Raw genomic sequence first — 26,534 nt, forward strand, 5'->3', positions numbered from 1 at the left:
CACCCATGTCCCCTCTCTCTCATCTACCTGTCTCCCTGCAAGGCTGGCTTCCATCCAACAGAGCGATCCCTGCTTCCAGGACCCCGCTGCCCGCTGAGAGGGGGCGTGTCGCTCCTGGCCCCGCCCCTTTTGCGATCCGAATCGTTCATTTTGATGATTCGGATGATCGACTCATAAAATAGATTCGGATCAAAGATCCGAATCGTTCATGATCCGGACAACACTAATGATTGGCAGAAAAGGGGCGTGTCTCCTGCGGCCTCCTCGCACAGCCTCATTCCCCGGCGGCCAGTGAATCAGGCGGCGCCATGAAACAAAGGCAGGTCGGCGTTGTGGCGCCGGGCGGCGGGTGTAATGGCAGCAGTAGCGGCGGGGAGGGCGGCAGGTCGGCGGGGTCGCGGCAGCGCAGGCGGCGGAGGGGAGGAGCGGCGGCGGTAGTGGCGGCGGCTGCGGAGGAGAGCAGGCAGTACTCGCGGCGGGAGGAGACCCCGAGGCGGGAGCCGGAGGAGGAAGAGGAGGAGGACGGAGAAGAGGATGAGGAGCCGGAGGAAGAGGAGGAAGAAGACGGGGATGGAGCGGAGGAAGAGGCCGCCGCATCTCTCTGCCAGGCTCGCAAGAAGGACGGAGGCCCAGTCGCCAAATACTGGGAGAGCACCGAGACCGCCAGCCAGCTGGAGCCCGTCCGGGCCTGGCTCGCCCGCAGCTACAAGAAGGTACGAGGAGCTCTATAGTATGATCTCTATTACTGCAGGATCTAATGAGATCTATACTGTGATCTCTGTACCAAGGCCTTTACCATGGATCTATGGTGATCTCTATACCAAGGCCTGGTACTACAAGATCCAATGAGTTCTATACTGTGATCTCTATACCAAGGCCTGGTACTACAAGATCCAATGAGTTCTATACTGTGATCTCTATACCAAGGCCTGGTACTACAAGATCCAATGAGTTCTATACTGTGATCTCTATACCAAGGCCTGGTACTACAAGATCCAATGAGTTCTATACTGTGATCTCTATACCAAGGCCTGGTACTGCAAGATCCAATGAGTTCTATACTGTGATCTCTATACCAAGGCCTGGTACTGCAAGATCCAATGAGTTCTATACTGTGATCTCTATACCAAGGCCTGGTACTGCAAGATCTAATGCGTTATATACTGTGATCTCTATACCAAGGCCTGGTACTGCAAGAACCATTGAGCTCTATACTGTGATCTCTACACCAAGGCCTGGTACTGCAAGATCCAATGAGTTCTATTCTGTGATCTCTATGCCAAGGCCTGGTACTGCAAGATCCAATGAGTTCTATACTGTGATCTTTATACCAAAGCCTGGCACTGCAAGATCAATTGAGATCTATACTGTGATCTCTATACCAAGGCCTGTTTCATGGTTCTATGGTGATCTCTATACCAATGCCTGGTACTGCAAGAACCATTGAGCTCTATACTGTGATCTCTACACAAAGGCCTGGTATTGCAAGATCCAATGAGTTCTATGCTGTGATCTCTATACCAAGGCCTGGTACTGCAAGATCCAATTAGTTCTTTACAGTGATCTCTATACCAAGGCCTGGTACTGCAAGATCCAATGAGTTCTATACTGCGATCTCTATACCAAGGCCTGGTACTGCAAGATCCAATGAGTTCTATACTGTGATCTCTATACCAAGGCCTGGTACTGCAAGATCCAACGACTTCTATACTGTGATCTCTATACCAAGGCCTGGTACTGCAAGATCCAATGAGTTCTATACTGTGATCTCTATAACAAAGCTTGGCACTGCAAGATCCAATGAGATCTATACTGTTATCTCTATACCAATGCCTGGTACTGCAAGAACCATTGAGCTCTATACTGTGATCTCTACACCAAGGCCTGGTACTGCAAGATCCAATAAGTTCTATTCTGTGATCTCTATACCAAGGCCTGGTACTGCAAGATCCAATGAGTTCTATACTGTGATCTTTATACCAAAGCCTGGCACTGCAAGATCAATTGAGATCTATACTGTGATCTCTATACCAAGGCCTGTTTCATGGTTCTATGGTGATCTCTATACCAATGCCTGGTACTGCAAGAACCATTGAGCTTTATACTGTGATCTCTACACAAAGGCCTGGTATTGCAAGATCCAATGAGTTCTATGCTGTGATCTCTATACCAAGGCCTGGTACTGCAAGATCCAATGAGTTCTATACTGTGATCTCTATACCAAGGCCTGGTACTGCAAGATCCAATGAGTTCTATACTGTGATCTCTATACCAAGGCCTGGTACTGCAAGATCCAATGAGTTCTATACTGTGAGCTCTATACCAAGGCCTGGTACTGCAAGATCCAATGAGTTCTTTACTGGGATCTCTATACCAAGGCCTGGTACTGCAAGATCCAATGAGTTCTATACTGTGATCTCTATACCAAGGCCTGGTACTGCAAGATCCAACGACTTCTATACTGTGATCTCTATACCAAGGCCTGGTACTGCAAGATCCAACGACTTCTATACTGTGATCTCTATACCAAGGCCTGGTACTGCAAGATCCAATGAGTTCTATACTGTGATCTCTATACCAAGGCCTGGTACTGCAAGTTCCAATGAGTTCTATACTGTGATCTCTATACCAAGGCCTAGCACTGCAAGATCTAATGAGTTCTATACTGTGATCTCTATGCCATTGCCTGTTACTGCAAGATTCAATGAGCTCTATACTGTGATTTCTATACCAAAGCCTGGAACTTTAGGAGCCAATGAGCCTCTATACTGTGATCTCTATGCCGTTGCCTGTTACTGCAAGTTCTATACTGTGATCTCTATACTGTGGCCTCTTACATGGTGGTACAGTGAGCTCTATACCAATGCCTCTACAAGGAGGTAGAAGCTTTATAGTGAAGTAAACCAGGGACGGATTAAGCAATAGATTTGATACGACCACGCATGTGCATAAGGTACCGACTTGACTGAACCTGTTACTGGGGCTGTCACCAGGGATGATCGCGGCTGAACGGCAGACTGCGGGAGGATGCCGTGGGACTTGCATGCTTATGGGGCTGGAGGAAGCCCCGAGTAAGTATCAAGGAGGATGGCGTGGGACATGACAGCTGCAGGGGGCCAATAGAAGCCCCAGGAAAGTGTCTGGTTTTTGTTTTTAATACCCTCCACAGAACCTCTGTAGCCACCCTGGCATTAATTTTCCCCAGGATTTCCGTGCAAGAAGTGTATCAATTTCCAATAATTTTTAACCATTTTTTTTGCAATCAGTTTTTTTTTATTAATATTGAATTCAATACAGGTTATTGTATTGAATTCAATAAAAAAAGGTTTGCTGTGAGATGCTGACGCTGTGTGACCCTGGTGTCATCGACGCCAATCAACGGGGGACATGTGAAGAAGGCACTAGGGGAGCTATCGGAGGTACGCAACGAGGGATCAGCACGCCAATGGCGAGTATACGATCCAGATGTATAGTTAGCCAGATGTATAGCCAGGTATAATTAGCCTGATGTATAGCCAGGTATATAGCCAGGTATATAGTGAGCCAGGTGTTAGTCAGATTTATAGGTAGCCAGATGTGATGTCACCAAGCCTCCTAATGTAAATGTTCAGAGACCGGGACTTCGGAGATGAAGGAGGGTGTGCGCCGCAGCCGTCGCTGGAGAGAACCATTGGGTGATTAGATCTATTTACTCAACTGGCTAAGACGTGGGGAGAGATTTCCCCCCCCCCCCCTGCACAGCAGCCGCATCAAAGGGGGATCCTCCCGCACAGAGGGGGATCTGCCGCATACAAGGGGCAACCCCCGCACATTTTCTGCCAGCCGATCTGCTGCCCAGGGATTCCCTAGGGTGGTTGGATGCTTGTTCTGCACGCTGGGGTAGCACAGATCTCTACCCACAGCATGCAGACAGGCATCCAGCCATCCTGGGGAATCCCTCTGATGAGAAAAAAATGCAGCCTGCGGGGCAGAGAAACAGGAGATCTAACTGTCGGTATGGACGAGCTCAGCTCGTCATTAACGTTTTTTTTAAAGTTTTTGCTGCAAGATCTCCTGGGTGGTTAAAGGGATACTGTAGGGGGGTCGGGGGAAAATGAGTTGAACTTACCCGGGGCTTCTAATGGTCCCCCGCAGACATCCTGTGCCCGCGCAGCCACTCACCGATGCTCAGGCCCCGCCTCCGGTTCACTTCTGGAATTCAGACTTTAAAGTCTGAAAACCACTGCGCCTGTGTTGCCGTGTCCTCGATCCCGCTGATGTCACCAGGAGCGTACTGCGCAGGCCCAGTATGGTCTGTGTCTGCGCAGTACACGCCTGGTGATATCAACGGGAGTGAGGACACAGCAACACAGGCGCAGTGGTTTTCAGACTTTAAAGTCTGAATTCCAGAAGCGAACCGGAGGCGGGGCCGGAGCATCGGTGAGTGGCTGCGCGGGCACAGGATGTCTGCGGGGGACCATTGGAAGCCCTGGGTAAGTTCAACTCATTTTCCCCCGACCCCCACCCCCTACAGTATTCCTTTAAGGAAAGTATGTTGAGCTCTATACTGTGATTTCTATACCCATGCCTGTTACAAAATATGGCAAACTGTGTCCCCTACAGTACAAAATTGCTCCCTTTAGACAGAATGTCTATAAGTCAAATGTCTTTGTAAGTTACGTGTTATACGTTCAGGCATGTGTGGATAAATAATTTAGGGCTCGTTTCCACAGACGCACTGCTGTGTGCGTTTCAGCTGCGTGTTTGCTGTGTGTCACGCAAGGACTTCAGAAGATTCCACTGTCTGGTGTTCCCTCTTGTGCATTTCGATAATGCACTGCCACATGCATTTGGGTTTACATCTCCGTACTGTCACTGCAGTGCGGAGCCACACACTGGGCCGTTTGTTGATGTACAGCGCACGGCCACCTGTGTTGTGTAGTGTAAACAAGGTCTTAGAACCCCTTTCCACTGCAAATCGCAACAGCGTTCGCAATTTGCAACCTTCTCTAAATGTTCCATGTGGCAGGATTTAAAGTGCAATCGTCATGTGCAATCTTTGGAAGATGAGGTCGGGGCTTCAGGCTGCATTGGGGAATATGGTAGAAAGTTTGCATGATACCGCAATTGCTGTGCACTTTTCATGTGCTCCCATAGACCGCTATCACAGGACAACTGCAATATAATTGCTCCTAGGTAAATGTGTTGCGCGCGATTGCCACAGTGGAAAAGTGGCATCTTGATTACAGCTATAATCGATGACCTTGCAATTTCCAGAATGCTGCAAAATCCAGTCCGATCTGATTTTTGGATGGAAAGGCGGCTTTGTTTTACTTTCAAATAATTCTGGATTTGGACACAGTATAAATAATGGTTTCAACTCAAAAAGTGATAGGTTGCCGGCACTACAGAGTCTCTAGCCGTGTTACTGGGAGAAAGGATGGACGGATGTTCTATAAGCCACCTTGATATTGTAACAGATACTGCGTGCTTATGACTAAAATGGCGAAACATACACATTGGATCAGCATCAGAAAAGAAAAACAGTTGAATCAGGCACTGCAGTAATAACTGATTTAATGGTGTTTCTGATTGTGAATAAAATCTCAATTGCTGTATCAAAAATTGTGACGTACAAAAATCATCATCTGTAGAAAAATCGTCATGTGCAAACATCTTGTATATTCAAACAGTTGCAAGAGGAGGATGTCCTACCATATCAAAGGTGGCGGTGGTGGGTGCAGGGCAAAAACGGTAGCCTGCACTCTGGATCATCCACATCCTCCTCGACCACAGATCCAGCAGTGGAGTGTCCGTGGCCACGCTTCCGTGTATGAACGAGCACAGCCACGGTGCGCAATATCACACAGCCGCTCGGCGGAGAAAGCAGAGCCCAAACGGGTCCATGCTACTGTGCAGGTGTGAGCGGACTGCTCATTCATGGGCAGGAGCCCAACCACAAGCACCTCTCAACGTGCTCCTGCTGAAGATGTGGTTGGTGGGTGCAGTGTTTGCTCAGTGGAGGCAAGAGAGGGATGTTGGAAGCCTCTGTATTTAAATAAGGCACTTTTCCCAGGTGCTCTTTAACCGCTTGAGGACCACAATGGTAAACCCCCCTAAAGACCAGGCACATTATTAACCTGCTGGGCGGTCTGGACGAGCTCAGCTCGTCCAGTACCGCCGGAGGCTGCCGCTCAGGCCCTGCTGGGCCGATTTGGCTGAAATAAAAAGCAGCACACGCAGCCGGCACTTTGCCAGCCGCGTGTGCTGCCTGATCGCCGCCGCTCTGCGGCGATTCGCCGCGAGCAGCGGCGAAAGAGGGCCCCCCTAGCCGCCTGAGCCCTGCGCAGCCGGAACAAAAAGTTCCGGCCAGCGCTAAGGGCTGGATCGGAGGCGGCTGACGTCACGACGTCGGCTGACGTCGATGACGTCACTCCGCTCGTCGCTATGGCGACGATATAAGCAAAACAAGGAAGGCCGCTCATTGCGGCCTTCCTTGTTTATTCTGGGCGCCGGAGGCGATCGGAAGATCGCCTCCGGAGCGCCCTCTAGTGGGCTTTCATGCAGCCAACTTTCAGTTGGCTGCATGAAATAGTTTTTTTTTTATTAAAAAAAAACCCTCCCGCAGCCTGCCTGGCGATCTTAATAGAACGCCAGGCAGGTTAATAAAATGGCCACTGCAGCTTTAAGGCCAGGCTGCGGGGCCGCACAACACAGCACACAAGTGATTTCCCCCCCCCCCCCCCACCAACAGAGCTTCCTGTTGATGGGGTCTGATCGCCCCCAGTTTATTTTAAAATATTTGAGTGTTTTTGTTTGTTTTTTTACTGTCTGTCTTTTTTTTTTTTTTTTTTTTTTTTACAAACCCCAGCCGGTCAATCCTGGCGATCGGCTGTCATAGGCTTCTGCCTATGAGAGCCGATCGCTCTCTTGTCCCCCAGGGATACAGCAGTGTCACACGGTTGTCCCCAGTACAGCGCTGCTGCTGATCACAGCGCCACACTTAGTGAAAAGACGGCGGTTTTGCCATCTTAACAATCACCGCTCGGAGACTGAAGGCGGGGCTGAGCTCCACCCCCCGAGCAGGAGATCGCGCAGGTGGCCCCAGGACTTGGCAATAGGCGGTCCCCGGATAGTTAAAGGGATACTGTAGGGGGGTCAGGGGAAAATGAGTTGAACTTACCCGGGGCTTCTAATGGTCCCCCGCAGACATCCTATGTTGGCGCAGCCACTCACCGATGCTCCGGCCCCGCCTCCAGTTCACTTCTGGAATTTCTGACTTTAAAGTCAGAAAACCACTGCGCCTGCACGCCCGTGTCCTCGCTCCCGCTGATGTCACCAGGAGTGTACTGCGCAGACACAGACCATACTGGGCCTGCGCTGTGCGCTCTTGATGACATCAGCGGGATCGAGGACACGGCAACGCAGGCGCAGTGGTTTTCAGACTTTAAAGTCTGAAATTCCAGAAGTGAACCGGAGGCGGGGCCGGAGCATTGGTGAGTGGCTGCGCCAACACAGGATGTCTGCGGGGGACCGTTAGAAGCCCCGGGTAAGTTCAACTCATTTTCCCCTGACCCCCCCTACAGTATCCCTTTAAAGAAAACCTGAAATGCAAATTAAGTCAAACTAAACATACACACGTCATACGTGCCTCCCATGTAGTCTGCTCATCAATCTCTTTCTCCTCTTTGTCTCCTGTGATCAATGGAATTCTCCATTCCCAATTTTGAAAATGGCCATTACCCAATAACAGCTTCCTGCTCAGCACACTGTTAAATTGTAATATCACCCACTTGAGCCATAGGAAAACATGACATTACCTTGCTCATCAGTTGTCCTTTCCGTTATAACTGACAGCAACTGATATATAACTGACAGAAACTGATATTTCATTTCTGACAAAATCTCGTCCGAACTGGAAAGAATCATTTTTAAAGGAAACCTGTAGTAAGTACAATTATTTTAAATAAACACATGACGTAGCTGTAAATAAATATTACATACTAACCTCACCGTCGGTTCCTCTCAGGTTTCCATTTTTTTTTCTTGCAGTGATCTCTTCCAGTTCTGACAATATTTTGCCAGAACTGAAATATACCAGTTGTTTGTCAGTTATACATCAGCAGCTGTCAGTTACAACTGAATGTGCAAGGTAATGTCCATGTTTCCCCTATGGCTCAAGTGGGTGATATTACAGTTGAAAAGTGTGCTGACTAGGAAGCTGTAATGGCTATTTTTAAAATGGAGGAAGGAGAATTCCATTGATCAGTGGACAAATGGGATGCAGGACAGGAGCAAGAGATTGAGGAGTAGACAACACGGGAGGTAAGTATAACATGTGTATGGTTATTTTGACTTTTTATTTTCAGTTCAGGTTCTCTTTAATGCTGGGGATACACAGTACGTTTCTGTACCGTGCATCGACCAGCTGATAATATTCAGCTAGCCCGATTAAGGCGCTCGATTCCCGCTGGCGGACAATGGCAGGGAATCGAGCAGTGATAAGGAAGCGCCGGCGGGGACGAGCGGCAATTGATCTGCGCGGAAGAGCGGGGATACGCCGGCATCGAGCCACTGGCTCGATCTGGCACAAGAAACGAGCTGTGTATGCACGGCATAAGAAAACGCTGAGCTTGACGGTGGGGTAAGTATGTAATATTCATGTGCAGGTACATCATGTTTATTTTAAATAATTGTACTTGGTTCAGGCTCCCTCTATAGTGCCTGTTTGCTCCAGTATGAGCTCTGTTTGGTGGAGGAGGGGGTGTGTCCTCTCTCGGGCCTTGATTCCTTCCTCCTTCAGTGTATGATTACTGTCAGACCTCGTAGAGCCTTTGACTGATGCCTTGTCTCCTCTTTGCAGTATGTCCAGGCTGATTCTCCTACCAACAAGGCCCTGGCTGTCCTCGTCTCCCAGCTGCTGCAGTTCCAGGAAGATGCTTTTGGACGTCACGTCACCAACCCGGCCTTCACCAAGCTGCCTGTGAGTCCCGGCTTCTGCGGAAGCTCTTTATCGCCCCCCCAGAGATCACACTTCAGCTGGATAGGGAGCTCATCTACAGAGCGAGTAGATGGCTGTGTCATTGCGAGGAAGAGAAGCAGGAGAGTCTTTCCTTCCAAATATGGCATTGTATTACTCAAAGATAGAATAAAGTGTGGATGTGATCTATATCCATGTTCTGCTTGCTTCTTGTTCCCCAGAAGATGTCATTCAACCATTTAGTGCCAAATTAGAGTCTTGCAAGTGCTCCAAGCCAATTTATTTTAGCACTTTTTTTTATTTATTTATTACATTTCCCTGCTTCTAATTAGAACTGCTGTAATGTGTATTTATGACCACTTGTCACTAGGGGGCAGTGTGAGACAATACTTGAGGATGTCTGTTTTCAGTTTCTATGTTTTCTGCTAGTAGAGAGAGATCAAAGCATTCCAAGAATTTACAGCCTATTGAGTTCAGCCTACTGAGGTCAAAAGCAGCAGACTTATCTCAAATAAGCTAACGCTATTGAAGTGTTAATGGGTTAAGTGTGTTTGGTCTAGGACAGACTAGAGCGCTTTCAGCAACACTTTGGGATTGCTGCCAATTTTAAAAAATCGATTTATTGAAAGTAGGAGTAGGTGAGTCCACTGGAGCGATTGTGATTTGGCTAGACTGCAGTCTCTCCTGCCTGCACCATTTTGCTAATGATTGTGATTCAATGTTAAGTAAATCATCGATGCAAAATCGCTTTTCAATGCGATTTTGCAGTGCTTGAATTTCCGAGAAACCACCAGCTTACCCAAAATCCCTTGCAGAACTTCAAAACTGCAAATCGCTTTTGCAATCACTAAAATCACTATAAGAACTGGCAGGATGCTGAAATCGCTTTACAAATCAGTAGGAAGAATCACTGAGCGATTGCAATCTGTAGTGGTGGGTCCCAGACCTGTAAGTGGACCTGAACTCTTGCAAAGGACACAAGGAACATGGACATAATTGCACCCTGTATGTTTTTAGAGAGTTTAGCCTGGTTAATCCCCCCCCCCATGTGCAAGCAATTACAAGTGTAATTTGATCTCTCAGCTGTCAGCACAGAAATTCAGTAGATACAGCTAACATGTAAACACAGGATGTTAACCCTTTGTCTGCTTCCATGAAAGCAGGAAGTAGACACACTGCAGTGTTTTGTAATGACGGGATGACGCGTTAGATTTGTGTTGATAAAATGTCCAATCCTACTTAGAACTTGCCTGCATTCCAATTTTATATTCTCAAAAGGTTGATCCAGGTGAGAGCTCCATGTCCGAGTGGTATGTGCCCTGTGCTTGCTGGTTACAATGAATGATATGCGCCCTATAATCTGATTTACATGAATAAACTGTCTATTCTGAGAGATGTAGGAGCAGCTCTACTGAAAACTAATCTGAGGCCATAAACCGTCTGTGTGGCTGTGTGAACTCCTCATAGTTTGATCGAGATATATAAAGTTCAGTAGGACATTTCTCGGTGTGGAAGCTGAATGCATCAGATTTTGAAGTGATGGTCCAAGGTGATTAAAAAACAAAAATCTACTTACCTGGGGCTTCCCCAGCCTCTGGCAGCCACCATCCTGTGCCCTCGCCGCAGGTGGCCTGGGGTCCTGTCCGGTACAAGAGGCCAACTTGCGCTCTTGCATGTGGCTCAGGTACTCACGCTGACATCATCCAGATTGTACAGTGCCTGCGCGGTACATTCCGGATGACGTCAGTGCGACTCAGTGAGCCGCATGGTGAAGCGCAAGCAGATGCCGACCTGGCGAGGCCGGCATCCGCACCAGAGGGGACTGGGAGCCACCAAAGCTGTAGCAAGGGCATAGGACAGCTGCCAGAGGCTGGAGGAAGCCCCAAATAAGTAGGTTTTTGTTTTTTAATCACCTAGGACCATCACTTAAACATCAGTCACATGACTTGTTTAATCTTCAAGCCTAGCTTTTCAGTTTTGGAATGAGTCAAAATGTAATCTCTGCTCTGAAAGATAAGAAACACAAGAACTTCTAAGAATGGAAAATACTGGCATAAAATAACTTTGGGTTATTAACTCTTCCAGTTAAACTAATTGAAATGTGCGGTTTACGATTTGCAGATCAAAGAGAAGCCTCTCTGCCCCCCTTTTCCTAGTAGCAATAGAAAAGTTCAAAACGCTCTACCCCCTCTATTCAAACCAGCAGGTGCAGGACCAGGACAGCCAAACCAATTCACAGATGTGCAAGAAGGATCCGCAAACCGAATGCTGGTAGAAAAATGCTGTGATTCTTTATTCAAAAAAATTCCACATGACATGGCAATAAAACCAGAAGGTTCAACTGACGCGTATCGGGCCTACAATCTGCCCTTAGTCATAGTTAAAAATGAACCTAGAAGGGGAAGGCTTTATGTAGGCAGGTGAGGGAACAAACTCCGCCCCATACCTCAATAAGCCTTCGCCTTAAAGGAGACACATACAAATATACTATATACGTGAATACATATACTATATACATGAATACACAGAGAATGTAAGATAATATCAATTAAGAAATTTATAGTATAAAAGGATAGACTGTCTAAAAACATCCCTAGAAAAGAAGCTTATATGGCCCATATCAAAAAAGGGGGAGAATCTGTTACCAAAAAGGGGGGGGGGGGAGGGAAAGGAGCAACTAAGCGCCAGGAGAAGGTGGAAAAGAGGAGGAAAATGGCAAAACTAATGATCATAGACTAAACTCAAATCCCAACGGGTATTGAGACCCCTTGGGGTGCGAGTATCCATTTTGTGGATCCAATATGCCTCGCGCCTTAAAAGTAATTTATAAGTATCACCACCTCTCCTGGGACTTACCACCCGTTCAACCCCCTGGAAAACAAAAGAAGAAAGATTTCCTTTGTGTACATTTTGAAAATGTTTTGAAACTGCCGATTTTTTAAAGGTGTTCCAGTTTGTGCCACAATAATGTTCAGCAATACGGGCTCTCAAATTGCGAGTAGTACACCCTACATATTGCAAATGACAAGCAGTACAAGAAATAACATAAATAACATATTTAGTATCACAATTTATGTATTGCTTGATTGGAAAATTAGTACCTGTAGCAAAAGAAACAATGGAGGAACCCTTTTTGTGACATTGACAGTAATGACAGGTTGTGAACCCGCAGGGGTAAGAACCCACTGTGGCTAACCAAGTGGGGGGGCGGGACAAGAAGGGAGACTGAAAAGAACTGGGGGAAAGGATAGACCCAAGGGTGCGTGCCCTTCTAGCAGAGAAGCGGCACCCCTTCTCCAGGATGAACTTCAGTTTGGGATCTGAGTGCAGCACCGGGAGATATTTACTAACAATATTTGTAATCTTGTTGTACTCAAGACTGTACTCCGTGACAAAAGTCACCCTGTCATCCTGACCCCAATCCCGGTCCCTAATGTGTAAAAGTTCATTGCGTGGTTTGCTAGTACCTCTAGCACGTCCCCTAATCAATTGTCTCTTGGTATAGCCTCTTTGTTTAAGTCTATTTTCCACCAAAAGACATTCTTGCTCCAATTGATCGGGATTAGAACAATTACGAGCTGCCCGTGTGAATTCCCCTGTGGGGATGGCATTAATGGTATGACCTGGGTGGCAGGAACTGGCAAGAAGTATGGAGTTACCCGCTGTAGGTTTACGGAATGTTCTAGTAGAGACTCGGTGGAGTGAACGGTCCCCTGTCAGAGTCAAATCTAGATAATCTATTTGTGTATTTTGATGACTCATAGTGAATGTCAGATTGAGTTCATTATCATTCACATAGGCTAGGAAATCCTCCAGGAGGCCGGGGGGACCCCCCCACACCAGTAGCAAATCATCTATAAATCTTCCATACCAAACGATATGAGAGGCAAAGGGGTTCTACCTCCAGAGATGCGGAGCTTCTATGGGGGCAAAATTTTCCCCATCCCTAGCTAACCTATACATGGGGTGGTGGGAGGAGCTCCGCATCTTTGGGGATGAGAACCCCTTTGCCTCTCATATCGTCTCCCTTCTTGTCCCGCCCCCCCACTTGGTTAGCCACAGTGGGTTCTTACCCCTGCGGGTTCACAACCTGTCATTACTGTCAATGTCACAAAAAGGGTTCCTCCATTGTTTCTTTTGCTACAGGTACTAATTTTCCAATCAAGCAATACATAAATTGTGATACTAAATATGTTATTTATGTTATTTCTTGTACTGCTTGTCATTTGCAATATGTAGGGTGTACTACTCGCAATTTGAGAGCCCGTATTGCTGAACATTATTGTGGCACAAACTGGAACACCTTTAAAAAATCGGCAGTTTCAAAACATTTTCAAAATGTACACAAAGGAAATCTTTCTTCTTTTGTTTTCCAGGGGGTTGAACGGGTGGTAAGTCCCAGGAGAGGTGGTGATACTTATAAATTACTTTTAAGGCGCGAGGCATATTGGATCCACAAAATGGATACTCGCACCCCAAGGGGTCTCAATACCCGTTGGGATTTGAGTTTAGTCTATGATCATTAGTTTTGCCATTTTCCTCCTCTTTTCCACCTTCTCCTGGCGCTTAGTTGCTCCTTTCCCTCCCCCCCCCCTTTTTGGTAACAGATTCTCCCCCTTTTTTGATATGGGCCATATAAGCTTCTTTTCTAGGGATGTTTTTAGACAGTCTATCCTTTTATACTATAAATTTCTTAATTGATATTATTATCTTACATTCTCTGTGTATTCATGTATATAGTATATGTATTCACGTATATAGTATATTTGTATGTGTCTCCTTTAAGGCGAAGGCTTATTGAGGTATGGGGCGGAGTTTGTTCCCTCACCTGCCTACATAAAGCCTTCCCCTTCTAGGTTCATTTTTAACTATGACTAAGGGCAGATTGTAGGCCCGATACGCGTCAGTTGAACCTTCTGGTTTTATTGCCATGTCATGTGGAATTTTTTTGAATAAAGAATCACAGCATTTTTCTACCAGCATTCGGTTTGCGGATCCTTCTTGCACACCTTTTCCTAGTAGTTATGCAGCGTTTAGTCTTTTTTTAGAGCAGTGAGAAACATTTGAGATTCATACCACTTCATACAAAATGCTTGCAGAGATGCTGGCAAACAATAATATGCTACTGTGAGCATGTATACTAATAAAATGCATGTTAGGCCAGAGACCCATTAGGAGCGCTTTCTAATCGCTAGTGGTTTGTAAAAGGTCTTGCTAATGTAATGCTATGGGGGATTTTTATTTTAAAAAAATTGCATCGCTCCAGTGGGATCACACCCATAGCATTACATTAGCAAGAGTCAAAATCAAATCGCAAAGCGCTCAAAATCGCTCCTAGTGGGTTTCTGGCCTTAGTCATATTCCTCTTGGGGAGGGGAGGTTTGTTTAATTTATGTGGCTCAGATCCGTCAGCCTGCAAGTAAGAGTTATATTTACCCAAGAAGCCTCGTCCTGGTTTGCCGTCCCAAAGTCCCAGCATCACCTGACTTTTGGCGCCTGGCCCCGCCTCCTCTCTCTCACCATAGAAAAACGCCAAGCTATTTACCGTATATCAACTGCTCACAACACTAGCCTGGAGGGCCTGCAATGCCATCCAAGGAATTAGTTACCAATCCCTGCCGGGCCGCATTGATTTTGCATAGATACGAGCCTTTAGGCTGCTTTCACAGTGGGACGTTACAGGCGCACGTTAGAGCAGCCAGTTACGCAGCCCAACTCACAGTAATGAAAAATCAACGGGCTGTTTACAGTGCCCACATTGCGTTACAGTGTAACGCTGCACGGTCAATGAAAGTGCAGCATGCTGTGCGTTATATGCGGTTTTAGCTGCATTAGATTGTTTGCACATGGTCAGTAATGTCTGTTTTGTTCAGTGCAGGAAAGGAGGAGGGGAGAGTCCGCTATTGTGCCTAGCCACACGGCTAATTAATATTCACTGCACTGCACTGTGCTGTTTACTTCCTGGAGCGGCCGCTTTGTGCGACGATTGGCTGGCGGGACCACGTGATGCGGAGTGTTCCGATCACGTGGTCTCCACAGTCTTTTGACGCATGCGCCGTTTTCGTTCTATTCGCATGCGTCAAAAAGTACGCATCCCGGACGCATCAAGAGCCGCATAACGCGGCTCAATCTGGCGTCCAACTTCAACACCACCATGTGTTGCGTTAGGGGCACGTTATGCGAGACCGATTCCTTTTAAGCAATACCAGTTGCCTGGCTATAGTGCTGATACTTATAGCCATAGACCCTGAACAAGCATGCAGCAGATCAGGGGTTTCTGACATTGGCCTCAATTCACTAATATCATGCTGGAGATAAGGCAAGAGAAAACTTACCTCCACATAAGAGAGAGTTATCTTATCTCTTCATTCCTTAAGTTACCTCCTCTGTAGTTAATTTACCTCCTCTGTAGTTATTTTCACATGCAGTTAATAAACAGCCGGTCTTTTAACTCTGGAGTTATTTTAAGGATTGAAGAGTTAACTTAAAGACAGACAGAGTTAACTTTAGGTTTGCCTGAGGTAAAATGTTTCCTGAATACTACATGCCTTATCACCATGGTAACAACTCTAGAAGAGTTATTAAAGACAGGAGATAAGCTTAGTGAATTGAGGCCATTGTCAGATCTGACAAGATTAGCTGCATGCTTGTATCTGGTGAGATTCAGACACTTCTGCAGCCAAATAGACAAGCAGGGCTGCCAGGCCACTAGTATTGTTTAAAAATAAATAAATATGGCAGCCTCCATCTACCTCTCACTTCATTTGTCCACAAATATGTAAGTATATGGTCAAATTAAAGGGAGTCTGAAGTGAAAATAAACGTATGATATAATGAATTGTATGTGTAGTACAGCTAAGAAGTAGAACATTAGTAGCAATGATATGAGTCCTATTGTTTCCTGTATAAGGAAGAGTTAAATGACCACTATCGCGAAAAACATTTAAAATAAATATATATGCATACAAATAAGTAATATGTTTCTTCCAGAGTAAAATGAATCATAAATTACTTTTCTCCTATGTTGCTGTCACTTACAGCAGGTAGAAGTCTGACAGAACCAACAAGCTTTGAGCTAGTCCATCTATCTCTCCATAGGGTATTCTCAGCATAGCGTTTATTCTTTACAAAGACACTCCTGGAAAGTGATTTATACAATGATGCTGGCCAGCCTCCCTGCTCACTGCACACTTTTTTTTGGCAGCTGGACTGAGCAACTGCTATTCACGAAGTGCTTTTGAAAATAACGAAACCCTGGGAATCCCCCATGAGTAGATGGGCTAGTCTAAAACCTGTCGGTTCTGTCATTTCTGCTACCTACTGTGACAGCAACATAGGAGAAAACTAATTAACCCCCAGAGACCCAAATATAGAAAAAAACTTCAAAAAAATGTTTCAACCTTTCACATGTTGTTATAGGAGGCTTGTGATGCCTAAATCAGTGTTTTTTTTTTTTATTTTGACATTTTAGTAACTTTTTGGGAGGATGTTGTAAAATTGCAACGCTGGGCTTGTAGAGTAGCAGAAGTTCAATAGTATCACTCACACTCTGAACACATGTAAGGAACAATTAAGTTATTTTTTACTTTACAGTTTATAAAGACCCACATAAGTTCATGTATATGCACAATAACAGTATAATAAAGAAAAAAATTAATTTTTATTATCAATTTAATACAAAAAATGAGTATCATATAAAAAAACCCACTTGATCCAGACTATGGCCTCGATTCATCAAGTGTTACCGAACGCTTTCCGAATGCTTTATCCAGCGTTCGGTAATTTAGCGCAAGCATGTAGCGGAAGTTAGTATTCATGAATGACATCGCAGGTCAATATCGTGCGTGCGGTAATTGTGCGGTAAATTTTCCGAAACTAGTATTCAAGAAGCAGAAAGGGGGCATGTCAGGGCGGTAAATTCCAAGTACAGTATCGCCTGCACTGCCCTGTCGTTATTTATGTTTCTGCTGTCGGTGTATTTAACAGGAACCTGTACTGAGTAAAATTATTTAAAATAAGCACATGACGTAGCTGCAAATGAATATTACATCCTTACCTTTCCTCTCAGAAGCTCACCGTTTTCTTCTTATAGTGATCCCTTCCAGTTCTAACAAGATTGTCAGGACTGAAATATACCAGTTGCTGTCAGTTATATATCAGTTATATATCAGCTGCTGTCAGTTACAACTGAATGTGCAAGGTAATGTCCATGTTTCTCTATGGCTCAAGTGGGCAATATTACAGTTTAATAGTGTGCTGACCAGGAAGCTGTTATGGGGTAATGGCCTTTTGGCCCATGAATTTACTCTAAAGGCTCTATACAGTAGGTAGAGACATACATAAATTAAACAAATTAGCTAATTGCCAGCACCTAACCACAGGTATACAAAAACTCTAATTAAATTAGCTGTTAAAGAACAGGTGGTAACAGGGGATAACAGTTGATACAACAGGGCACAAAAAAAGGTTAGGAAGTCTGGAAGCAGGACCCTGTGATGTACAAATTGGGTGCCTGTTTACAGTGGATGCATCAAACAATAAAAAATGTCACCAATTACCATATGTATTGGCAGGTCTGAGGGCTGCAGGAGATAGGCATTTGTGGAAGTTCCAATGACTTTCCTGTCAGGCAGGAACAGCCAGGTTTGATATTAAGGCTTGGTGCACACGAAAAACCGATAGCAGATCCGCAAAACGCTAGCGGTTTTTGAAACGCTTTTTCTTTTTAGGAAGCGTTTCACCTAGTGTTTTGCGTTTTTGGGTAGCGTTTTTGGTGTAGTAGATTTCATATATTGTTACAGTAAAGCTGTTACTGAACAGCTTCTGTAACAAAAACACCTGCAAAACCGCTCTGAACTGGCGTTTTTCAAAGCGGTTTGCGTGTTTCCTATACTTAACATTGGAGGCAGCAACGCCTCCGCAATCCAAAAAATTCCTCACCCAGGGAGTATGCATTTCAGCAAAATGCCTCCCGCTCTGTGATCCACCCCATTGAAATACATTACCCACGCGTTTCCACAGCCGCAAGCGGCTGTAAAAACGCGAGAAAACCCGCTCGGTGTGCACCAGCCCTAATGCTGGGCATACACGGCTCGATGCCCCCTTATCAATCGAGCCGCTGATGGCTCGATTGATAATATCCGACGTGTCTGATCACCGCTGGGATCGATTCCGTGCTCGATACCCGCGGCCGGACAATAACGGCGAATCGAGCGGGAGATAAGAAGCGCCGGCGGGGACAAGTGGGAATCGATCCGGGTGCACGCGCGGACAAGCGGGGACGCAGCGGGAGTCGATCTGGCGGCTAATCGGCCAGATCGACCCGTGTATTCCCAGCATTAGTCCATGTTTCATGTTTCAACTTCACACTTTCCATTCCACAACTCTTTTCAGGTAGACAAATTATTCAATTAGTCATGCAAACCCCTTCATCCTTGCCTCAAAGAAAACTATCACCTTCTCAAGTTTACTATGCAGACAAAATCTTGCTACCACTATGACCCACTGTTGTAAAATTACAACATAGAAATAACCATCTCCAAATCTCTCAATATCAGTATATTTGATGATGTTACAAAATCTGCATGATCTACACATGTTAATTATCACAGAAAAAAATATTTCAAACTTTTTATTTACTTGAGTCTTGATGTATCCTGTCCAAAACAACAAGATGATATACTCCAAAGCAGGCAACAGAGTTGTATGACTTCATGGCCAAATAAACAGACCTATTTATACATTCAATCATCCAATAGTGTTGCAGAACTGAACAATAGGTCCTATTAGTAATGTACATGAGGTTTTAAAAAGAAGAGAATGGGGGAGGGTTTTTTTTTTTAGCCTTAAATGTGATGTTGTAATATTACAACACTGGGTCTCTGCGTGTTAACGTCTCATTTTACTCTGGAATAAATGTATTTCATAATTGTATGTGTTTACATGTATTTAAAATTGTATGATTTTAAATAGTGGTCCTTTAAGAAGTCAGTTATCTATGCAAAACAGCTTCTCTGACTAATTTAGTCAGAGAGCAATTCTATTATCTTAACCTTTCTCTCACTGTTTCTTGTTTAAGGTTTTACTGCAGGAAAGTTCAGAAGGTCATTAGCTCTGCTCTGTTACATCATTTAAAGGATACCCGAAGTGACATGATATAGACATGTGTATGTACAGTGCCTACCACACAAATAACTACATGGTTACACTGTAGTCACTTCCTCTCTGAGTCAGGACTGAGTCAGCCACTTACATACCTGATCTTTAACTCTTTCATGCAGAGAAAGAAAAAAAGGAACACAGCACAGTTATTTGTGTGCTAGGCACTGTACATACCGTACCCATGTCTATCTCATCATGTCACATGTCATTTTAGGTATCCTTTAAAATAGTGTTATTTGTAAACTGCAAATATTGGAGAATAGTGCATTTATAGAAAAACTGATGTAACTGAAAATAAAAAATGACTTTTCTTTGCTACTAATGTGCTAATAATTATCAGTATTACACATACAATTCATTATATCATAAGGGTTTTTTTTTTGGGGGGGGGGGGGTTGCTTGTGTCACTTTAAATATTCACATTCTTTTGACACCCACATAGATCTGTTGTTGTTTTTTGTTTTTTTCACTGCAAGGCAAGAGTGCAATCTAGTATGCCACAGAGCTGCCCCTAGTTATTTATCTAGGTTGATTTTAGTAACTGTGGTAGACAAGCGCCCAAATGGGGATGGACTTGTGCGAAGCAGAAAGGACCCTGTAACCTCACAGGATCTACAAGAGAAAAAATTCTGCAGCACCACGTCAGTAGTTACAGCTCTTTGTTATAATAACAGAGCCATGACAGCAACAGGCGCGGTTTCAAACGCTATGTCCATTTTCAAGCTGTGTTTGGCCGAACTGCTGACGTGGTGCTGCAGGATTTTGTCTGTGGGTTATTTTTAGGACTTGCATTCAAATCCGATGTTTTTGGCCACATTTGAATAATATAACTATACAGCATAATCTCGTTATAGTAAACTCCAAGGGACTGAGAAAAGTGGTTTACTATATCGGAAATTGTCCTATAAATGGCCCAGCATGCCCTGGTACTGTCTCTGCTGCACAGGAGCAGCTCTGTCCTCCCATTGGAGGTTCAGTACAAGCACTTGTCCTAGAAATGGCCCAGCATGCCCTGGTACATTCTCTGCTGCACAGAAGCAGCTCTGTCATCCCATTGGCTGTACAGGACAAGCACTTGTCCTAGAAATAGCCCAGCATGCCCTGGTACATTCTCTGCTGCAAAGGACCAACTTTGTCCTCCCATTGGCGGTACAGGACAAGCACTTGCACATTTGGGGAACTACAAGGTTAAGTATACCTTAGGACTGCATAACCAGGCTGGACAAATCGCTGGTACAGTATCCAGGGCTCCTTAAGAATTGCAGCCGTCACTAAATAGAGACAGCCACTCGCTTCCTGTGAGTGGCTCTGATACCTTTGCAGGCGGGACTTGCAGCATGTGTCCTGCAAAAACCTTTACATTCCCCATTTTCCCCAGGCTGCCTATTTGTCCAGTACTGTATATCCAGCGCTGGTGCCATTCTTCTTTTCTTACATATGTTATCTGGCATCAACTCCCCTGCAACCAGCCTGAAGAGAGCAGCTGACCATGGGTGTCGCAGTGACACATGCACCGCCCACTGTTTACTATATGCAGAGTCAGCATCATGTAGGGACTTGTTTACTATAACAAGTTTTATTATATCAGAGTTTACTATACCAGGCTTTGCTCCCATAGACTTATAATTGAGTGGCTGGGACCTGGAGAGGTAGTTTACCATAACCAAATGTTTACTATACCAAAGTTTTTATTATAGCGAGATTGCAACTGGGGTTCCCGTTGCTGCAAGTTGAGGGTGCTAATCACTACGCCACCGTGTTGCTGGGGTTTAACCAAGCCTAGCAGCCTTAACCACTTGCCGACTGCGCACTCATACCGCGCGTCGGCAAAGTGGCAGCTGCAGGACCAGCGACGCAGATCTGCGTCGCCGGCTGCATGCTAATTAATCAGGAAGCAGCAGCTCGCGCGAGCGGCTGCTTCCTTTCAATTCACGGCGGGGGGCTCCGTGAATAGCCTGCGGGCCGCCGATCGCGTCTCGCAGGCTAAATGTAAACACAAGCGGAAATCCGCTTTGTTTACATTTGTACAACGCTGCAACAGTAGCAGCGGTGTACTGGATCAGCGATCCCCGGCCAATCAGCGGCCGGGGATCGCTGTCACATGACAGGCAGGAGCCTGTTAGAGGCTGCACAGGACAGATCCGTTCCTGTGCAGCCCCGGATTTCCGGGGGAGGGAGAGGGGGAATCCTGCGGTGGAGGGGGCTTTGAGGTGCCCCCCCCCCCCCCCCCCCGCCAGCCACATGCAGGTAGGAGCGATCAGATCCCCCCCCCCCCCCAGCACATCATCCCCCTAGTGGGGAAAAAAGGGGGGTGATCTGGTCGCTCTGCCTGGTGTTTGATCTGTGCTGGGGGCTGTAGAGCCCACCCAGCACAGATCGGCAAATACAGCGCTGGTCCTTAAGGGGGGGGTAAAGGCTGGGTCATCAAGTGGTTAAAGTGAACCTCCAGACTAAAAATCGACTCCGCAGCACTGAAAAGGCTTGGTGTTTCTTTAACAGTTTCACAGCATCAGAACTTTTTCTCTTATACTAGCCTCATTTTTAGCTGCACAGAAGAAAACTGCCCGGGCATTTTTCCCCTGATGCTGTGCAAAGCATGATGGGATTTCTGATGTTGTTGTTCTCGTTCTGCTGTTTTGGTGCTTTTTTTTACATTTTGAATTTGACATTTGAAGCCTAGCGTGTGCAGCTGGGAGGGGTTATCAGGACAAAGGACAGTTGGAACTGTCTTATGCTCCTTGTCACCTAATTTCAACCAAAAAGATGGCTGCCCCCATGAATCACAAACATTTGCCTGATCTTTTAAAACAGGGTGGGTAAAAAATTATATTACCTATCCTAACTAACATAACTAATGTAACTTAATGACAGTAATGTTTGTTTAGGCTGAAGTTCCCCTTTAAAGAGGAACTGTCACGAAAATCTTAAAATATAAAACTCATACAAATAAGAAGTTCATTTCTTCCAGAGTAAAATTACCCATAAATTGCTTTTCTCCTATGTTGCTGGCACTTACAGTAGGTAGTAGAAATCTGACATTGCTGACAGACTTTGGGCTAGTCCATCTCTTCATGGGGGATTCTCAGCATGGCCTTTATTATTTATAAAGACATTCTAAGCAAATTAATTAATACAAAAATGCTGACAAGCGTCCCTGCTCGCTGCACACTTCTTTGGCAGTTGGACGGAGCGACCGCCATTCGCTAAGTGCTTTTAAAAATAAAGAAAACACTGAGAACCCACCTATGAGAAGATGGGCTAGTCCAAAATCTGTCGGTAATGTCAGATTTCTACTACTTACTGTACGTGACAGCAACATAGGAGAAAAGTAATTTATGGCTCATTATTACTCTGGGAGAAATGTACTTCTTATTTGTATGTGTTTTTAAATTTTAAGATTTTCACAACAGTTCCTCTTTTTAAAGGACTTGCGAGCTGAAATAAAAAAAAAAAAAAGTTAATTACCTTAGTGCACTATTAAGCCGCATCTACACACGTAGATGCGGCCGCGATGCTCCTTATTAATCGAGCCGCTAATGCGGCTCGATTGATAAGATCCAACAGGACGGATCTTGCTTCCGCCGATTCCCTGCTCGCTCCCCGCTAGGGGACAATGGCAGGGAATCGAGCGGAAGATGCGCGGCGCGGGAATTGAGCGGGTATTGATGCCGGCGCGCGAGCGGGGACGCGGCGGGCACGCGGAAGAGGCGCCGGATCGCTGTAATGTCCCATAGTGTAGATGGGGCTTAAGAGCTCTGTGTAGACGATCTGTGCCTCCCTTGTAGTTTCCAGACCCTCTGTTATCTTAATCCTTTTATCATTACAGGCCCCGACCCAGCCCAGGGTCGCCTTATCTCTGTGCACTACAATCGCTGCTTTAAAATCCCTCTGCCTGCTTAGCTCAAAGAGACGTTGCTGCGTAGGATCGCAGCCCATCGTCACTCTGTACACTGAGTCATAAATCATGTGGGCGTCACCACATGACCGCCCACATGACTGATTTCACGGCAAGCCAGCCGTCTCTTTGAGCTAAGCAGGCAGAGGGATTTTAAAGCAGCGATTGCAGTGCACAGAGATAAGGCGACCCTGGGCTGGGTCAGGGCCTGTAATGATAAAAGGATTAAGATAACAGAGGGTCTGGAAACTACAAGGGAGGCACAGATCGTCTACACAGAGCTTTAATGCTGGGTACACACTGAGATTTTCTGGTCGATTTACTGTCAGATCGTTTATTTCCAACATGTTCGTTTTTGCTTTTCGATCGTTTTCCGAGCATTTTCCGATCGATTTCCTATTAAAGTGCACGGAAATCGATCGGAAAATGCTCGGAAAACGATCGAAAAGCAAATCAGACATGTTGGAAATAATCGATCTGACAGTAAATCGACCAGAAAATCAGTGTGCACCCAGCATAATAGTGCACTAAGGTAATTAACTTTTGTTTTTTTTTTTATTTCAGCTCGTAAGTCCTTTAAGTCCAATGTGGTAAGGCCACTTAACACAAACTAGTCTTTATGCCCATTAAGGGACCTCCCCTCCCCCACTGCCATGACTGTTGAGTTTATGTATTTCGATAGTGCAGACCAGAGTTCTTCCACTTTGCGTGAGTACATAGTCATGTTACTGACTGATCCTAGAGGAGTTTACAATTGAATCCCTCCCATAGTACCCCTCCTATGTTGTCTGTATTGTAGACTAATGCTGGGAATACACAGTTCGTTTTTGAGGCAGATGGTTAGATAATTTCCGACATGTCCGATTTCCCTTTCGATTCTTTAGCTGCTCGATTTCTGATAGAAGTGAATGGAAAAGGATGAGAAAAACAGGCGGAAGATAAGAGAATTGATTGCAGAATTGAGCAGCAAAAATGACTGAACGCAGAAACGCACGGCGGAAACGAACTGTGTATTCTCAGCATAAGGCTGATTTTGGGGTGAATCTGTTTACTTACCTGTGTGTTTTGGGACTATGAAAATGTGGGTGCTTCAGAGGGGAACCCATGCAAACACGGGGAGAACGTATAAACACCGTGCAGATAGTTTCCTCCATGGCTGTGAAGTGAGTGAGTTGAGGAGTCCCAGCAATATTTGGGTACCTGGAGCCGAAGTCTGAGTCGGTGGTTTTATAAACTGAGTCAGATTATTGTACCAACCCCACAGCTCTGGTTTCCTCACTGGGGATCTTACCATTGCAAGGTGCATGTGCTGTACACAGTGGGGGTTGTTTTTGTTGTTGTCCTGATTTAGAATTAACCTTGGTTGAATTGCCACTGGCAGCAGATGAGGGAGCGCAATAGAAAATCTTCTGACCTCCATAGGCCTCAATATGTATATATATTTTTTTCCTCTTTTTAGATGAAGTGCTTCTTGGATTTCAAAGCGGGCGGTGCTCTGTGCCACATCCTGGGGGCAGCGTACAAACACCGGAGCGACCAGGGATGGTATGGCTAGAATTCTTCTGTTTTGTTTTAAAGCGAAATGACTGCTGTAGCTGAATTCCTGCCAAACTGAGCAAAGTTTCTATAATTAGTTTAAAGAGAGACTCAAGCGAATAAGAATTGCTATTTTTACCTCCTAGTTCGATTCAGTACACTCATTATATGTAAACCGCCGCATCTCCGCCGCAAAATGAGTGCTTTAGAACCCCCAAATCCCCGGGGGGCAATTTGGCCGGCGCTTCCTGAAAGCTCTGCCTCTCCTGATGTCGATCGCCGCCTCTCCCCGCTCCTCTCACTCTTCCTTCACAGAGAGGGGCGGAGATCCGCAGCGATTGACATCAGGAGAGGCAGAGCTGCAGCTGAAAGCTCTGCCTCTCAGGGCAGCACAATCCCCGACCAAGATGGTCGTGGATATTTGCCCCGGGATTTGGGGGGTCTAAAGCCCTCGTTATGTGGCGGTTTACATCTGAGACTTCTGAAGCAAACGAACAGGTAAAAATAGCAATTTTTGTTTGCTTCAGAGTCTCTTTAACCAGTTCAGCGCCGCAGTGCCGAAAATCTCATGCATCCGAGCAACGTTCACCTCCCATTCATTCGCCTATAACTTTATTGCTACTTATCACAATGAATTGATCTATAGCTTGTTTTTTCCGCCACCAATTAGGCTTTCTGTGGGTGATACATTTTGCTAAGAGCCACTTTACTGTAAATGCATTTTAACAGGAAGAATAAGAAAAAAACGGAAAAAAATCATTATTTCTCAGTTTTTGGCCATTATAGTTTGAAATTAATATACGCTACCGTAATTAAAACACATGTATTTTATTTGCCCATCTGTCCCGGTTATTACACCATTTAAACGATGTCCCTATCACAATTTATGGTGCCGATATTTCATTTAGAAATAAAGGTGCATTTTTTCAATTTGCGTCCATCACTATTTATAAGCTTATAATTTTAAATAATACAATAACATATTCTCTTGACATGCATATTTAAAAAGTTCAGACCCTTGGGTAACTATTTATGTTGTTTTTTTTTTTTTTAATAAAAGTGTATGTGGGTAATTTTTGGTGTGGGAGGGAAACTGCTAATTTTAAATGTAAAATAATATTTTTTTTTAATCAAAAATGTATGTGGGTGCAGTTTACTATTTGGCCACAAGATGGCCACAGTGAAAAAAGTCCTAGATGCGAACCAGCTCGCATCTAGGAACTAAAATGCTGAGTTGTTTCCTGGGGGCAGAAATACCGCGCTCTCTGGAGAGAAAGCGTCGGTATTTCTGCGGGGAAGTTAGATCGGTGAATGGGAATTATATTCCCATTCACTGATCGGGAGGCTAGCGGCGGGCAGCGGGAGCACGCGCGGGGGCGCGCCCGATTGCGCGAGCCGGCGGCAGCACCAGTGCCTATCTGGACGAGGAAGCTCGTCCAGATAGGCCGAACTGGTTAAAGGGGAACTGAAGTAAGAGGTATATGGAGGCTGCCATGTTTATTTCCTTTTAAGCAATACCAGTTGCCCGGCAGCCCTGCTGATCCTCTGCCTCTAATACTATTAGACATAGCCCCTGAACAAGCATGCAGCAGATCAGGTGTTTCAGACTTTAAAGTCAGATCTGACAAGACTAGCTGCATGCTTGTTTCTGGTGTTATTCAGATACTACTGCAGAGGAATAGACCAGCAGGGCTGCCAGGCAACTGGTATTGATTAAAAGGAAATAAATATGGCAGCCTCCGGATACCTCTTACTTCAGTTCCCCTTTAAAGAAGGCCAATTGGCTAATAAATGGCACAGTGGAGTCTCAGGTATCTGGCAGCGATGGGGATCGGCTGATCCTGGAAAAGTGTGCTTTCTGGTTGCATGAGACTCCATGTTAAAAATAGGCCTAGCTAATACAGTACAGACTGTGTACTGGTTAAAATAAGTCTGAAGCCGATTTAAAAAAAAGAAAAAAAAATCGGTCCTATAGAGCCCTCC

At 45.3% G+C, this 26,534-nt stretch overlaps 1 protein-coding gene across 4 annotated transcripts in view; it reads left to right on the forward strand.

The window, feature by feature from the left end:
• The first annotated feature begins 223 nt into the window (after nucleotides 1-223).
• The window catches only part of SMARCC1 (SWI/SNF related, matrix associated, actin dependent regulator of chromatin subfamily c member 1), a 77,863-nt gene continuing 51,552 nt past the window's right edge, over nucleotides 224-26,534 (forward strand). For 3 of the 4 annotated variants that reach the window (XM_068235301.1, XM_068235302.1, XM_068235303.1), the window contains exons 1-3: nucleotides 224-713; nucleotides 8,843-8,962; nucleotides 24,475-24,560. In XM_068235301.1, coding sequence (XP_068091402.1) covers nucleotides 309-713; nucleotides 8,843-8,962; nucleotides 24,475-24,560 — 611 coding nt within the window. In that variant the 5' untranslated portion in view covers nucleotides 224-308. The remainder of the gene's footprint in view (nucleotides 714-8,842; nucleotides 8,963-24,474; nucleotides 24,561-26,534) is intronic. The other variant, XM_068235304.1, reaches the window with a different exon arrangement.

This window comes from Hyperolius riggenbachi, chromosome 5 (genome assembly GCF_040937935.1).
Source record: "Hyperolius riggenbachi isolate aHypRig1 chromosome 5, aHypRig1.pri, whole genome shotgun sequence".
Lineage (NCBI taxonomy): Eukaryota > Metazoa > Chordata > Amphibia > Anura > Hyperoliidae > Hyperolius > Hyperolius riggenbachi.